Source organism: Triticum dicoccoides, chromosome 1B (assembly GCF_002162155.2).
Source record: "Triticum dicoccoides isolate Atlit2015 ecotype Zavitan chromosome 1B, WEW_v2.0, whole genome shotgun sequence".
Taxonomy (NCBI): Eukaryota; Viridiplantae; Streptophyta; class Magnoliopsida; order Poales; family Poaceae; genus Triticum; species Triticum dicoccoides.
The window spans coordinates 672,391,041-672,407,280 of NC_041381.1; the positions used below are offsets into that span (position 1 = coordinate 672,391,041).

Consider the following 16,240-nt stretch of genomic DNA (forward strand, 5'->3'; position numbering starts at 1 on the left):
AACAACTTAGGCGAGCACTGGGCTGCAGCTAAGCCCCCGAGTGGAAGGCTGGCTTACCACTCGGTAGGATTTTTAAACAACTTAGGCGAGCACTGGGCTGCGGCTAAGCCCCCGAGTGGAAGGTTGGCTTACCACTCGGTAGGATTTTATTTAAACTTAGGCGAAACGGATTCGTAGCTAAGCCTCCGAGTGGAAGGCTGACTTACCACTCGGTAGGATTTTTTACAAACTTAGGCGAAACGGATTCGCAGCTAAGCCACCCGCTGGGAGATTGCTTTATGCGGACAAAAGTAACAACAATCACTGGGAAAATTATAACACTCTTGCTTTTGATAAATAAATTACAGAAGTACTTTTATTACAACTCATCCGAGTGGATACTTAAGAATAAAAGGGGCGGAGCAGATCCGCATTCCAGGCTCGTGGCTCGTCAATCTGGTGATCGACATTGTAAAGGCGGTATGCTCCGTTGTGGAGAACTTTGGTAACAATGAAGGGGCCTTCCCAAGTAGGGGCGAGTTTGTGCGGCTTCTGTTGGTCGACTCGGAGGACCAAGTCTCCTTCTTGGAAGGCTCGGCTCTTCACGTTTCTGGCGTAGAATCGACGCAAGTCTTGCTGATAGATGGTCGATCGAATCATAGCCATCTCTCTTTCCTCTTCAAGGAGGTCGACTGCATCCTGCTGGGCTAGTTCTGCTTCGGCTTCAGAGTAGAGCTCGACTCGCGGCGCATTGTGAAGCAGGTCACTCGGCAGAACCGCTTCAGCTCCGTAGACCAGAAAGAACGGAGTCCTCTCGGTCGACCGATTTGGAGTAGTCCTCAATCCCCAAAGAACTGATGGAAGTTCGTCGACCCACGTGCCTGCTGCGTGTTTGAGGTCGCACATCAACCGAGGTTTCAGTCCTTTGAGAATCAGGTCGTTTGCTCTTTCTGCTTGTCCATTCGACTGAGGGTGGGCGACTGAAGCGTAGTCGACTCGTGTGCCTTGGGAAGCGCAGAAAGCTTTGAATTGATCAGAGTCGAAGTTTGACCCATTATCAGTGATGATGCTATGCGGAACTCCATATCTGAATATTAATTCTCGGATAAAGCTGATGGCAGTGCCCGCATCAAGATTTTTAATGGGCTTGGCCTCGATCCACTTGGTGAACTTGTCGACTGCCACCAGTACATGGGTAAAGCCGCTCCTGCCAGTTCTCAGCGGTCCAACCATATCTAAACCCCAAACAGCGAAAGGCCAGAAGATTGGGATGGTCTTCAGGGCTGAGGAGGGTTTGTGTGACATGTTGGAGTAGAACTGACATCCTTTACACTTGTCGACTATCTCTTTCGCCATTTCATTTGCTCTGGGCCAGTAAAAACCGGCTCGGTATGCTTTAGCCACGATGGTCCGAGAGGACGCATGATGGCCACAGGTCCCCGAGTGGATGTCGTTGAGAATCATTCGACCTTCTTCTGGTGTTATGCATTTCTGGCTGACTCCAGTCGTACTTTCTCTGTACAACTGTCCCCTCATGACAGTAAAGGCTTTGGATCGGCGGACGATCTCCCGAGCCTCTTCTTCATTCTCTGGGAGCTCTTTACTTAGAATATAGGCAATATAGGGCACTGTCCAGTCGGGAGTGATAACCAGAACTTCCATGATTAAGTCGACCACAGCTGGGACCTCGACTTCAGTCGGATCTGTGGCGCTTTTTGGCTGCGGGGCTTCTTCAGTGAAAGGGTCTTCTTGAACTAACGGCGTGTGGACATGCTCCAAAAACACGCCACTCGGGATGGCTTCTCTTTTGGAACCTATCTTTGCCAAGTCATCAGTTGCTTGATTTTTTAGTCGGGGGACGTGATGGAGCTCTAATCCCTCGAATTTCTTCTCCAGCTTTCTGACAGCATTGCACTAACCAGTCATGGCTGGGCTTCTGACGTCCCACTCCTTTATCACTTGGTTAACCACTAAATCTGAGTCGCCGTAAACCATGAGGCGACGGACGCCGAGTGAGATGGCCATACGCAACCCATACAAAAGGGCTTCATATTCTGCTTCGTTGTTGGAAGAATCAAAGTGAATCTGGAGTACATATCTGAGCTTGTCTCCTCAGGGGGAAACCAACACTACCCCGGCACCGGAACCATTCAGCATTTTAGAGCCATCAAAGAACATAGTCCAGTGCTCCGAGTGAACTTGAGTCGATAACTGCTGTTCAGTCCACTCGGCGAGGAAATCTGCTATGGCTTGGGATTTGATAGCTTTCTTTGCCTCAAATCTGATATCCAGGGGAAGGAGTTCAATCGCCCATTTTCCCACTCGACCAGTTGCATCTCTGTTGTGCAGAATCTCTGATAAGGGGGCGTCGCTGACGACTGTGATGATATGGTCAGAGAAGTAGTGAGCAACTTTCTTCGTGGTCATATAAATCCCATATACAAGCTTCTGATAATGAGGGTATCTTTGCTTTGATGGGGTTAAGACTTCAGAAATGTAATACACTGGGCGCTGAACTTTGAAGGCTTTCCCTTCTTCTTCCCGCTCGACCGTAAGTACAATACTGACGACTTGTCCTGTGGCTGCAATGTAAAGCAGCAAAGGCTCTTTGCTGATCGGGGCAGCAAGCACCGGCTGGGTGGAAAGCAGGGTTTTTAACTCTGCAAATGTTGCGTCAGCTTCAGGAGTCCACTCAAACTTGTCTGACTTCTTCATCAGTCGGTAAAGAGGCATTGCCTTCTCACCGAGACAAGAGATGAATCGACTTAAAGCGGCCAAGCAACCAGTAAGCTTCTGAACATTGTGCACACGCACAGGTCGTTTCATTCGGAGTATAGTGCACACTTTCTCTGGGTTTGCATCGATTCCTCGTTCGGAAATGAGAAAACCGAGTAACTTTCCACCAGGAACTCCGAATGTCCACTTGGATGGGTTAAGCTTGATATCATACTTTCTGAGGTTGGCAAACGTTTCAGCGAGGTCAGTTAGCAGGCGGAACCTTTCCGTGACTTGACCACAATGTCATCCATGTATGCTTCCACATTCCGACTGATCTGAGTGAGCAAACACTTCTGAATCATCCTCATGAACGTGGCAACGGCATTCTTGAGGCCGAATAGCATGGTGACATAACAGAAGCACCCGAATGGGGTGATGAAAGCTGTTTTAATCTCATCGCGTCCAAACAGACAGATCTGATGGTACCCGGAATAAGCGTCTAAGAAAAACAGCCGCTCACATCCCGCAGTCGAGTCGACTATTTGGTCGATGCGGGGAAGAGGAAAATGATCTTTCGGGCAGGCCCGATTGATATGTTTAAAGTCAATGCACATGCGAAGTGACTTGTTCTTCTTGGGGACCATGACAACATTGGCGAGCCACTCGGAGTGGTAAATCTCTCGGATAAACTCTGCTGCTAGGAGCCGAGCCACCTCTTCGCCAATGGCCTTCCTTTTCTGGATGGCGGACCGTCGCAGATGTTCCTTCATAGGTTTTGCCTTCGAATCGACTCGCAAGCGATGCTCAGCCAGTCCCCTAGGTACACCCGGCATGTCAAAAGGTTTCCATGCAAAGATGTCCCAGTTCTCACGGAGGAACCGGATGAGCGTTTCTTCCTATTTGGGGCCGAGTGTTGTGGAGATATGAGTCGGAGCAGCGTTAGGGTCGGTCTGGTGGATATGAACTGGTTTTGTCTCACCGGACGACTGGAACGCTGATTCCGTAGCAGGCTTATTCGCTCGCAACAAATCACTCGGGTATGCATTCCTCTGGTGTTCCTGCCACTCTTCTGCCACCATCTGAGCATCGTCGATCTTCGAGCCTTTCTGGAAGCACTCTTCTGCCTTCTTGCGATTACCAGTAACAGTGATCACGCCTTTAGGGCCTGGCATCTTCAACTTGAGATACACATAACATGGTCGAGCTATAAAACGTGCATAAGCAGGACTGCCCAAAATAGCGTGGTATGCACTCTGGAAATCTACAACCTCAAATGTCAGCTTCTCTTTGAGGAAGTTCTTGGAATCGCCAAAAACCACATCAAGAGCAATCTGGCCGAGTGAAGCGGCTTTCTTGCCAGGAATGACTCCGTAGAAACTCATGTTGCTTGCGCTGAGTCTAGACATCGGAATGCCCATCCCTTTCAGTGTCTCAGCGTACAGTATATTCAAACTACTGCCGCCATCCATCAATACTTTAGTCAGTCGAGTGCCCTCGACGACTGGGTCGACCACCAGAGCTTGCCTCCCAGGGGTGGCTATGTGCGTCGGGTGATCGGACTGGTCGAATGTGATGGCGGTTTGAGACCACTTCAGATAACTGGGCGTTGGCGGAGCAGCCATATTCACCTCTCGGTTTATTACTTTCAGTCGATTTCTGCTCTCAACATCAGCAAAAATCATCAAGGTGGAGTTGACCTACGGATATTCTTCGTCACTGTCCTCCTTGTCTTCGACTATGTCCGACTCTTTTTCCTTGTCCTTGGACTGCTTCCCTTGGAACTGCTGTATCAGGAGCCAACACTGTCGAGTGGTATGCTTCGGGTAAATGAAGTTACCCTCTTCATCTTTCTTGGTATGGATGTGACATGGCAAATCCATCACGTCATTTTCTTCTTTATCCTTTACTTTCTTGGGGTTCCAAGGCCCTTTGGGCTTTCCTTTAAACTTTCCTTGATTCAGGGCCAAGGCTTCTCTAGGAGCGGCTGGCTCGGCTTTCCGCTTTTGCTTCCGACTGGAATTTCCACCTCCGGTGTCCTGGGCGACTGACTTGTGCTTGCCGCTCCGGAGCCGATCCTCTTCCTCACCATTGGCATATTTGGTGGCTATTTCCATCATTCGACTCAGAGACATGTCTCCGGTTCGACCGAATTTCAGGCTTAGCTCTCTGTATTTTATGCCATCCTTGAAGGCGCATACTGCCTGGTGATCAGATACATTCTCTACTTTGTGATGCAGTGTGATCCATCTCTGGATGTAATCCCTCAAAGTCTCATTCGACTTCTGCACACAAGATTGCAGCTTTGTCAGTCCTGCTGGTCGCTTGCATGTTCCTTTGAACGTTCTGACAAACACTCGGGAGAGGTCTTCCCACGTGTAAATGCTGCTGGGTGTCAACTGATTCAGCCATGCTCTGGCTGACCCTTCCAACATAAGAGGCAGATGCTTCATGGCCACCTCGTCATTTCCGCCGCCGATCTGAACAGCCACTCGGTAGTCCTCAAGCCAAGTATCGGGCTTAGACTCACCGTTGAACTTGCTGACTCCAGTCGCCAACCTAAAGTTGGGAGTTATTACCGCGGCTCTGATGGCTCTGCTGAAACACTTTGGTCCGGAGACATGCACTCGGCTGCTGGTGGGTACATCTCTGTCGTTACCCTCTCTGTGGGCTCTGTTCCGGTCGACCAGACCTTGAACGATGATGGATCTCACATCAAAGCCTGGTTCCCTGGGGTCGACTGGAATCCTTCGCCCGCCACTGTGCTGGCGTCTATCATCCTGCTGTCGAGGCACATATGATCCACCCCTTGGGGGAGGAGTGGGCACTCGACGTCGATCGTTGCGATCGAATCGGTGATCATACTGCTCATAGTTCCTATACTGATCGTGCCGGTCACCACGCCCTTCACGCCTCGGGGGCGATCTGGGGCTATGAGCCGACTGGACCGTATTCACAGCCACGGATCTGTTGTGAATCCTGTTCCGCGACTGCGATACAGCTGAATTCTGATCCCCTGCTTCCCGGAGCAAATCCCTAATCTGCATCAAGCCTCTGCCAGCCTCTGACTGGGAAGGCTGAATCGATTCGGCTATACGGGCTGCAGCTGCTAAATTCTGAATTGGAGTTCGATATACCTGAGTCGGAGCTGGAAAGAGCTGGCGTCGACTGGAGTCTGGAATCCGTTGCCGCGCGCGCTCGTCGAGTGCCCGCTGAAGGTTCTCCAGTCGAGTGCGCTCTGCCAGGTTGGCCAAGCGCGCGTCCTCTAAGGCGCGAGCCTCAGGGGTTTCTCCAACGATCGGAGTGTGAAGCGCATCCATGTTCCTGCGGCGAAGCTCTTCCCTCTGCTGCGAATTGAGGGGATCGGGGAGGTACTCCTCATGGTCGTGCGACGGATCGCCTCCGCCGTTGCCTCCCTCGGCACCGGGAAAGCCGGGGGAACGTGCGGTCCATTGACCATCAGGACCTCTGCTGTTGGATCACTGCTGTCGCACTCGGATGCAGTCTCTGCGGAGCCAGTCCACAGGTCGAACAAGTCGTAGAGAGATTCGTCGGGATCGATTGCCGCGACTTGGGCGGTGGTCGACTGGGGAGCCACCGCGTGCCTCACCCACCGCTGAAGCCTCGACCGACCGGAGCGCTTACGCCTGTGGGAAGCTGGGAGGGAGGATGACACAAAAACCGGCCGATACTGAGTCGACGGTTGCCGCAGAAGGACGCCGCTGACGCATGCTCGAAAGTGCGTAGCTCCGCGGACCGGGAGCGCATCAACGTCGAGCGGAGCCTCCTGCAGCCAGGCAGAGTCGTCGGCGACGAACGTGAGCGCGCCGAGATGAATCTCGCGGCCCTCAACCAAAATTCCACCTGAAACCATGATGATGGGAATCGGAAAGATTGCAACTTCTCAAATAAGTCGCTAAGACACCTGCCCCACGGTGGGCGCCAACTGTCGTGGTTCTAAGTCTGACAGTAGTGTAGGGGGTACTAAGGAGAGGCAAGATCCTAGCTATGGAGTAGTTGTGCACACAAGAGTTTTACGAGTTTAGGCCCTTCTCGGAGGAAGTAACAACCCTACGTCTCGGTGCCCGGAGGCGGTCGACTGGATTATATGTGTGAGAGTTACAGGGGTGCGAACCCTTCTGCCAGTGGAGGGGGGTGACTTATATAGAGGATGCCAAGACCCCAGCCAGCCCACGTAGCGGAGGGTTTAAAGTACATTAAGGTCAGGCGTTACTGGTAACGCCTTACATAAAGTGTCATCATGACCATAAAGACTACTTAACTACAGCCCGTTTGGATACAGAGTAGATCTTGAACTCCTGGCGGTCGAGTGAGTCTTCATGGTCGAGTGTCTTTCAGTCTGTCGAGTGGAGTCCCTCTTGGTCGACTGGAAGACGGCTTCTTCTAAAGGTGTCCTCGGGGAGGGTACCTTGGACAGGTCCATGACCCTACCCCAGGTACATGACTTCATCACCTCCAGCTTTGAAGGGGCGAATCTTGATGACCACTCCATTGAGCCTGCCTTTGATGCGGGAGTAACCTTCCACCACAAGCAGATGGTGATACCAGCTGCCGCTGCTGGCCGTGATTGAGTAGATGGTCGACGCCGTGGGCGATGGCAGCAGCAGCCTGCCGTCAGCAACGACGGATACGTCGGCGAACGATGACATGATTTCTGCGATCTTGTGGACGCACTTTGGGTACGGCGGCGGTGAAGGAAGCGTGAGACTAGGGATTCGGCGTTGGGGACGTTGAGTGGCGAGCAGAGAATAGAAACCCGAAATCACTAATTAAGGAGTACTCTTTGCGGAGATCACTCCAAATTTTCCAGGTTGCAACAAGTGGCGTGCTGCATGTGCGCCACTTGTCGCAACCTGGAAGTTTTCCCTTTTTTCGTAGATCCGTTTATTCAAAATGTTTTATCTCTTAAACCGTGCGTCCAAATCTCAAACCGCTTTCGCCATTGGATTCCTCGGGTCGAGATCTTCAAAACTAGATCCCATGTTGATAGGTTTAAATGAACTTTTTTTCACGAAAAAATCGGACGAAAAAAACCGACAAAAAAACCGAACCGGGAACACGGTTTTTTTCCCTTTCCGAAAGAGGCACGCCCGTGCCTCTCGCGAAAGCACAACCGTGCCTCTGGCGGAAACAAAACCGTGCCTCTCATGAAAGAAAAAAATAGAAAACGCGTTTTTTTCCTTTTTCGAAAGAGGCACGCCCGTGCCTCTCGCGAAAGCACAACCATGCCTCTGTCGGAAGCAAAACCGTGCCTCTCGCGAAAGAAAAAAACAGAAAACGCATTTTTTTTCCTTTTCAAAAGAGGCACGCCCGTGCCTCTCGCGAAAGCACAACCATGCCTCTGGCGGAAGCAAAACCGTGCTTCGCGCGAAAGAAAAAAAAAACAGAAAACGCGTTTTTCTCTTTCCGAAAGAGGCACGCCCGTGCCTCTCGCGAAAGCACAACCGTGCCTCTGGCGAAAGAAAAGAAAAATAGAAAACGCGTTTTTTTCCTTTCCGAAAGAGGCACGCCCGTGCCTCTCGCGGAAGCAAAACCGTGCCTCTTGTGAAAGAAAAAAAAACAGAAAACACGTTTTTTTCCGTTTCCAAGAGGCACGGCCGTGCCTCTCGCGAAAGCACAACCATGCCTCTCGCGAAAACAAAATGCATTTTTTTGCGCAATTTTTTTTCCCAATTTTGTTTTGATCGAAAAGCTAGGGAAGACCGGTAAAAAACCAAAGCGTCAAAAAAACCCGAAAAAAAAACCTTTGAAAAAGCCAAAAACGCGTACGTAAAAATAAAAAAACAAAATCCGGAGGAAGCGCCTAGAGCGCGACACGTGGCGAATAGCTGTGAGCGCGCCTAGAGAGTTAAACTGCCTCTGTTTGTCTCCTAGGTTAGGGAGGGAGAGCGGAAAGAACGATAGTGAATGATGCCTGCCTAGAGAGTTCAATGTCGCGTGTGTTGCTACCAAGTGTCCATTGTCTCTTGAGTGCCACCTTTTCTATCACTTTGAAAACTTTGTTTCCAGTGTGTCACCTTTTCTACCACTTACGAAACCTCGAACATCACGTCGGCGCCCACCTTTTGTGACTAAGAGATGATTCAGATGCTCGCTTATCTTAGATGGTGGCACCTCGATCGAGGGAGGAGCAGCAGCAACTTCGGCAATGATGAAATCACATCGGCTGGTATAAAACAATCATCCTTGAGATGCTCTGACTTCTCAACGTCCTCTGTTTTTATGAAAGAGTAAAGTGCACTGTAGGTCCTTGAACTATTCCAGGGATGTCACCTAGGTCCTCGAACTATGAAAATCGTCATCTAGGTCCTCAAAGTGCCGTAACTATGTCATTCAGGTCAAAAATCTTCCTGACAGGCTCTAACTGGCCAGCTGGCACGTAAACAGTAACCGTAACAGTGCGCGGCAAACAGTCCTGAATTCCTGTGCGTGATGAACAGTACACGACAAAGAATAAATATAAAAAAATATCTAAAAACTGAGATCCTCTGTCATCGAAGAGATCCTGGCGCATGAACAGTAAAAATATCATTAATTCAAAAAAAGTCGCGAACGAAGAATTTAGAAAAATATTTGTGACTTTAATAAAATGTTCGCGAACGATGAATTTGGAAAAATATTCGCGACTTTAAAAAAAGTTCGCGAACGATGAATTTGGAAAAAATTATTCACGACTTTAAAGAAATGTTTGCGAACGATGAATTTGGGAAAAATATTCACGACTTTAAAAAATTATTCGTGAGTTTAAAAAAAATTCGCGACCGATGAATTTGGAAACAATATTCATGACTTTAAAAAAATGTTCGTGCACGATAAATTTGGAAAAAATATTCGTGACTTTAATAAAATGTTCGCGAACGATGAATTTGGAAAAACTATTTGCGACTTTAATACAAAGTTCACTAACATCTTTAAAAGTCACGAATTTTTGTGGTTCGCAAACATTTTTACTATTCACGCACGAGGGGTATCTTCGATGCCAAAGATTTTCAGATTTTTTGTTCATATTTTTTTATTTTTCGTACTGTTCACCATGCCAGCTGGCCATTTAGAGGGGGTTAGTGAGATTTTGGACCTGAATGACACACTTACTATACTTCAAGGACCTAAATGACGATTTTTATAGTTTGAAAACCTATGTGACACCCCTAAAATAGTTTAAGGACCTACAATTCACTTCACTCTTTATGAAACAACTACGACCCCAACTAGTGTGGCCACCGCTGAAGTCAACTGTTTCGATTTCGCGGATGGATGCAGGCTCTTACTTGTCAAGCTCGTTAATGAAACTGAACTCCAGGAGCGCCTTCACTGGCTGTGCAACATCCTGGTCAAGGACAAGATAAACAGAGATGAAACCGGCATCATCCATGACTTCACCGTTGGGATAGAGTTCCAGAGCCCATCGATATCCTCCAGCTCTGAAGGAGCAACCCTTGATTCTTTCTCCATTGGGCAGCAGATCTTTGGTGCGGGAGTAACCTTGTACCACAAGCAGGTGATACCACCAGCTGCCGCTGCTAGCCGTAGCCGTGCCGGAGTAGATGGCCGACGCCGCGGCCGGTGGCTTGAGCAGCTGACTGTCGGCAATGACGGATACGCCAGCGAACGACATGATTCCTGCGATCTTGTGGGATAGCGCTTTGGTGATATGGAGCAGCAAGGGTCGCTGGGCGAGAGGTGAGCCGGCGGTGCGGGAGGCGTGAGACTTGGGATTTGGCGTCGGCCGCGGCGGCGGCAGAGAGCAGCCAGATAGATGGGACGCGGCCCAGGAAAAAAACCGTGCTGGGCTGAAAAATTCCCACCTGGCCCAAATTTATGTGTTTTTCTGGCGCGGACGCGTTCACCTGCCAACGTTTCCTTCCCTGAGTGCCGACCATACAAACAATCTGTGTTTGCTACGCTCAAAATCGAAGCTACTTTTTTCTAAAAAAAAGACCAAAAAGTCTTATATTAAATATATTAAGTAGCACAGATTCCAAAAAAACAGCTTTACTAATATTTTTTAAAAATCTAAATATTTGAGGTGTTGAAGTCTTCCTTCTCCTGCATTCATTGACGGCTTGTTGTGACGCGCGAGCGAAGCTCGTCGCCGCCCTATTTCCTCTGTCTCAGTGAAAGAAACTTGTTAAACCCAGAAGCTTGTAGAAGCAACGGAGAGAAAGTCGTCGATGTAGACCAGAATACCTGACAGTCACGATCTGCATAGCAAATCATTGTCTTGGAGAAGAAAACGCAATGAAGGGCTTGTAGAATGCCCGAGTTCCAGCCACACGAAGTCGGAGAACACAAATGTCACATGGTTTCCAACGAGGTCGAGATTGGGCAAAATTCGTCGGTCGACCGAGACAAACATGCAAGAGAATACACTAGACCAAATGCCAAACCTAGAGACACAACATCCTCCACACGCCTCCCATCGGCATGAAGAAGCATCATTGAAACTATGCCGAGGTGGGGAAACCTTATTCCACACCGACGACGACACCATCATCTCATCACCGCCCGATAGAGACGAATGCTAAATTAAACCCTAACCCTACCACCCCTGGACTGAAGCCCTGGGATCCATGTCCCCTCCCATAGCCAGAGTAATAGAGTGGGAGAGGGGGGCCTCGGACTCGCTTGGGAGTAGGGTAGATCAGCGGCCGCCGATGCATGTCTTCTAGGTCAGGGAGGGAGAGTGTCGACGATGTTTTGCAAGGTACCCGAACAACGATACAGTGTCGTACGTGGATTTGTGTGACAAAGGGACGTAACCTCAAGTTATCATATGGACAAAAAGAAGATTTGCACAGGTTCAACCCCCCACGATTCGAGCTTCCTAAAAACCCAAAAATCCAGTTCAAAAATGCATAATAGACATTTTTGTATAGAAAAGGTGTTTTCTGTAAACTGGATTGCAATGGGGCTGCGACAAGTCCAAACAAGAAACCATACATATTTACCTTACCAGAAAAAACTAACAAAAAATGTTTTCCTTTTTTTCTTCCTGAAAACATGTTATGCAAAAAATCACATCTATTTCTCAGTATTCAAACAACTACGTAGGGTTGTGAGGCAGGACTAAAAACACCAAGCTCCAAAGTTGGAATTGATAAAGTTCAAATTGTCATTTACACAAGTTGGAATTGGTCAAACACGTCTATATCCGAAGAATCTTCTCATGCACTTTGGAATTAATAAAATTCAAATTGCCATTAGCAAATAATAGATGTTTAACCCAAGGTGAGCGTACACTTACCCAAATACATCTGTCCATATACGCGCCTCCCAAGTCGTTTAACAAGGAAGTACAGCCTTCAGCACATATCAAGTAAATGTGCTGACATCGGATCCCCTTGTCATATCTCCCTCTCTGTTTCTTTTTACCAGAACAGCATGAGCTCTGCATTTTCATTTCAGTAGGGGAGAAATTGTACAAGACTGAAGCAAAACAGCCGAAGAAACAAGAGAAAATGAAGCCAGAAATTAAATCTGAATCTGTGCAAACACTCACTCACTCCCATGCCTCCATGAGGAGGCCAATAGCTTCTCTAGACAAAGACAGGACCATATATAGCACTGAAGTTTACCGCGGCCTTAAAAATCCTCCCATTTCTCTGGAGGCATATGCTTCAAGTGATGTAAACTGCGCATCAGGCTCTACCCTTTCCTCAGGCGTCTACCCTTTCACAACCAATCATTGGTTGAAACGGCAGTCAGGTCGCCTGAGCAGCAGCCGGAGAACAGCACCGCCCATCATGGTGCTCCCAGTTCCTTCTTCTCAGTCTATCCGCTGTCCAAAGCCTGTTTTAGAGGAGAGTCCAGATGAAGAATTTGATTTTCATCTCGGCTTGCATGTTCCAAACCTTCTCAAGCTGAAGTTGATGTGACAGAATTGCACTTCACAAGAAGATTTGGTTGAGTACTGTCCATTGGCCGAGATCTTCCAGAATATCTAATCAGGTTTGGTGTCAAGAGTGATGGACTGAATTTTTTTTCCTCCAAAAAGGGAAATGAACATGTCCAGCACATCCGCAGAGGAGATATTACCTAAACGTCTCATCCAAGATCCATTGGGGATATCATCTTTCACCATGAGATGTTTAGAACTAGCCAAAAAAAGAAAAGGTTGGTGCCAACTCTTCGGAGCATGCCCATCAAGCCATCTGTGGTTCCAGAAACTAGTAAAAAACATGGTACTCCCTCCGATCCTTAATAAGTGTCGCAGTATTGAAGTTAAACCTTAGTTCAATACTGCGACCCTTATTATGTATCGGAGGGAGTAGTAGATTTGACATTCACTTTTTCCAAGAACCCGACGGGCGTGACACAATTCATGAGCAGCCTCATAAAGCTATTAATGAGCCAAGCTTGTACAACATTGCTTCTAAATCGTGTCGCTCAATCCTATCATACGCTTCCAGCATGTCAAGCTTGACCACAGATTATGTTGCTTTACACTTATTCTTTAGAGCATGCTCACTTTCAGATGGGTTACTAGGCCGTTGTCTGATCCTGATCTGGTTCTACTACATCCAAGCTTAGGCATCTGCGGTCGTGCTGCCTGGTCTTTTTTTATTTAAGAATTGTGTGGACTTTCATTCAATCACAATGATTATGGATATATACATGTTTCGAATAGTTATGAATATACAGATAATGTCAGGGGTTAACATAAACCAGAAATGACATAGACTGCACCAGCACGGCAGGCCCGGCGGTAAGATTTCGTCGAAAATTTCTGGTTTTGTGGGGGCATAGCCTTACGTCTCACAAATCTCATGAATTCTTATGGTGCTTCAACATGTAGTCTTAATAATTTCTTCAGGGGCTTCAAGGCAAGGGGTACCTGGTGCAATGGCTGCGGATGCTGGCGAGGACTGGCATGAGCTTCAGGCCTTGGACGATTCTCCTCGCCGCTGAGGTGTTGGTGGTAGCGCTGGTCTACCTCCTCCGAGACAAGTGGAACCACTTCGTGCAGCAAGAGGCAACCAGCAAACGACCACAAGGAGGTGGCCATGATGCCGTAGTATGGCGATGGGAGCTCACTTGGCCAAATGCAACACCAATCTGTACAGTTCACAAGCTGGAAATAAAATAGTTAGAAGAAGGTCAGAACCATAACCTTGGATAAGTTTCTGTAACTCGTTAACTGAAGCTGCAAATTGGACGGCTTTTCGAGCTTAGATAGATACAAACACGCAGTGTGGCATTTTGCCAAGCCGGGGCTTGCATGATCAACAAGAGATTCATATCAAACACTAACTTCTTATATATGCCAAGGAGGCAACCATTCAGCTCGCGGTACCCATACAGTGAGACAATTTCAGGAACCACAATGATAGTTTGCACTTTCCAAAATACAATGACCAAGTGCCCAAAGTGATTTCCTTGCATAAATTCAGCTACCGACCTATTTTAGTCTAAGTAGGAACACACCATTAAAACCAACGAACTACGCTTTGGAGGCAAGCTTGGCAATGAGCTCGTTCAGAACAGACGGGTCAGTTGCAGATATGTGCTGCCAGTCACTGGTCGCCATGACACCTTCCAAGATTGCAGCAGATTGGACTTTGAGGAACTCCAGGCAGGCCTCCTTAAGTCCACGGCAATGGTGCTGCGCTGCCAGACCAAGGATGGCCGTCACCGAGCCCAAATTTATGTGCTCCGACAGCCTCTCTTCACACATTGACTTGAGCTGCTGGAGATCAAACCTATCCGCGGCGGCAAGCAAGTGTCGCAGCCATGTAACCTTAGAGACGGCTTCCCCTGCCTGCCCCTCCACCTCCATCTCTGGCATCAAGTCGGTGTAGACGAAATTGAGCAAGGCCTTGAAGACATTCGGTTCCATGTCTTGTATCTGTATGGCATCGTCTATAGCAATCCCCTCCTTCATGGGTCCGAAGAGCTCTGCCATGAAGACGGCGGAACGGGACGCGAGCACACAACGGTGCGCTGCGAATGTCTCGTGGCCGACTTCGAAGGTCACGTCGACGCCCACCTTCGTAACAAAGAGATGGTTCAGATGCTCACTTAAATTAGGTGGGGGCACCTCGATCAAGGGAGCAGCAGCAGCTTCAGCAATGATGAAGTCACACCGGATGGTGAAACAATCGTCCTTGAGATGCTCTGACTTCTCAAGGGCCTCTCTTTTCATGAAACGGTGGAGACCAAAACCATAGCCTTTTTTATGGAAAGAAGATGCTTTGATTCCACGGACGCGTGCAGGTTCTTGTTTGCCAACCTCACCAATGAAACTAAAGTGATGGTGCGCCTTCACAGGTTGTGCAACATCCTGATCAAGGGAAAGAAAAACAGAAATGTAACCAGCATCCTCCAGGAGGTCACCATTGGGGTAAGACTTCAGAGCCCATTGATAGCCTCCAGCTTTGAAAGAGCCGGTCTTGATTCTCTTTCCATTGGGAAGGTCTTTGATGCGGGAGTAACCTTCAACCACAAGCAGGTGATACCAGCTGCCTCTGCTGGCTGCGCTGGAGCCAGGGTAAAACATTGCCGACTCCGGGGACGATGGCTGCACCAGTCGGCCGTCGGCAACGACGGATACGCCAGCGAACGGCATGATTCCTGCGATCTTGTGGCAATGTGGAGCAGCAGGGGTCGCTGGGCGAGCGGCAGGGAAGACGTTCGCTTGGGGGAACGGCCGCTCGTTTCGGCAGGCGAGTCGGCGCTGGGGAGAGCGGGGTAGGGGAGTGGTCGACGGGGAGGCGGCCCTGGCGAGAGCAGCAGGGGGGTCGTCTACGGCGAGGCGGCGGTGGAGATGATCGACGGCGAGGAGGCATTGGGGATGGCGGCGGTGCAGGGAGCGTGAGACTAGGGATTTGGCGGTGGGGGCGGCGGCGGTGAGATAGAGCATAGAGGTACCCTCGCGCGCGGAGATGGGCCGGCCCACGCGACTGTTTGTGTCTTTTTTAATCAACAGTTTTGGGCCCAAACCGTTTTTTAAATTATCACTAGCAAACATGCCCGCAGGTTGCAACTGAAGAGTAAATATCCTTTTTATTTGAGTCACTATTTTTGTTTTGATTCAATTTTGATTTTGATTCGTCATATTGATGGCATGCACCTACGACCACACGCAGGCAGCATCTGGTGGTGCAAGGAGGCCGCGCCTATAGATAAAGTTTATTTAAGAAAACCTATATGTACCACTGTGGCAGAAAACGCATATTTGACCTGAGGATGAAATCAATTCACGATCTAACCTGGTCTTGAAATTTTTTCACATAACAGACCGTTTTGTGTGGCGCCCGACAGGCGGGCGCTGCATTGCACCATGCAGCGTCGTTGTTTTAGGTGTCGCATGCCCGACCAGCGTGGCAGCCCGGGGTCAGGGGCGGCCCCGCAGCCAGCCGTGTAGCGCCCAACGCATAGGCGTCACACTTGTAATGTGTAGCGTCTAGGGCATCGGCGTCACACTTCTAATGTGCAGCGCCGGTTCCTTAGGCGATGCACAGTCTGTTTGTCACTTAGGCTGGCCCCACTCTCTCTCCCTTCCCACCCCCACCCCAAACACCCCCAC

General features: G+C 49.1%; 1 protein-coding gene and 1 pseudogene across 1 annotated transcript; both read right to left on the reverse strand.

Annotated features, from left to right (window-relative positions):
* The window catches only part of LOC119350878, a 59,763-nt pseudogene extending 49,433 nt beyond the window's left edge, over positions 1 to 10,330 (reverse strand).
* Positions 10,331 to 14,144: 3,814 nt separating this feature from the next.
* Positions 14,145 to 15,300, reverse strand: LOC119312111 (BTB/POZ and MATH domain-containing protein 3-like). Its single transcript, XM_037587848.1, has one exon. It carries the CDS (start codon positions 15,278 to 15,280, stop codon positions 14,156 to 14,158), a length of 1,125 nt encoding a protein of 374 aa, XP_037443745.1. The 5' UTR covers positions 15,281 to 15,300; the 3' UTR covers positions 14,145 to 14,155.
* Positions 15,301 to 16,240: the final 940 nt, after the last annotated feature.

Coding starts and splice junctions, on each gene's coding strand:
- LOC119312111 (XM_037587848.1), bottom strand. CDS start 15,280: ATGCCGTTCGCTGGCGTATCCGTCGTTGCCGACGGCCGACTGGTGCAG.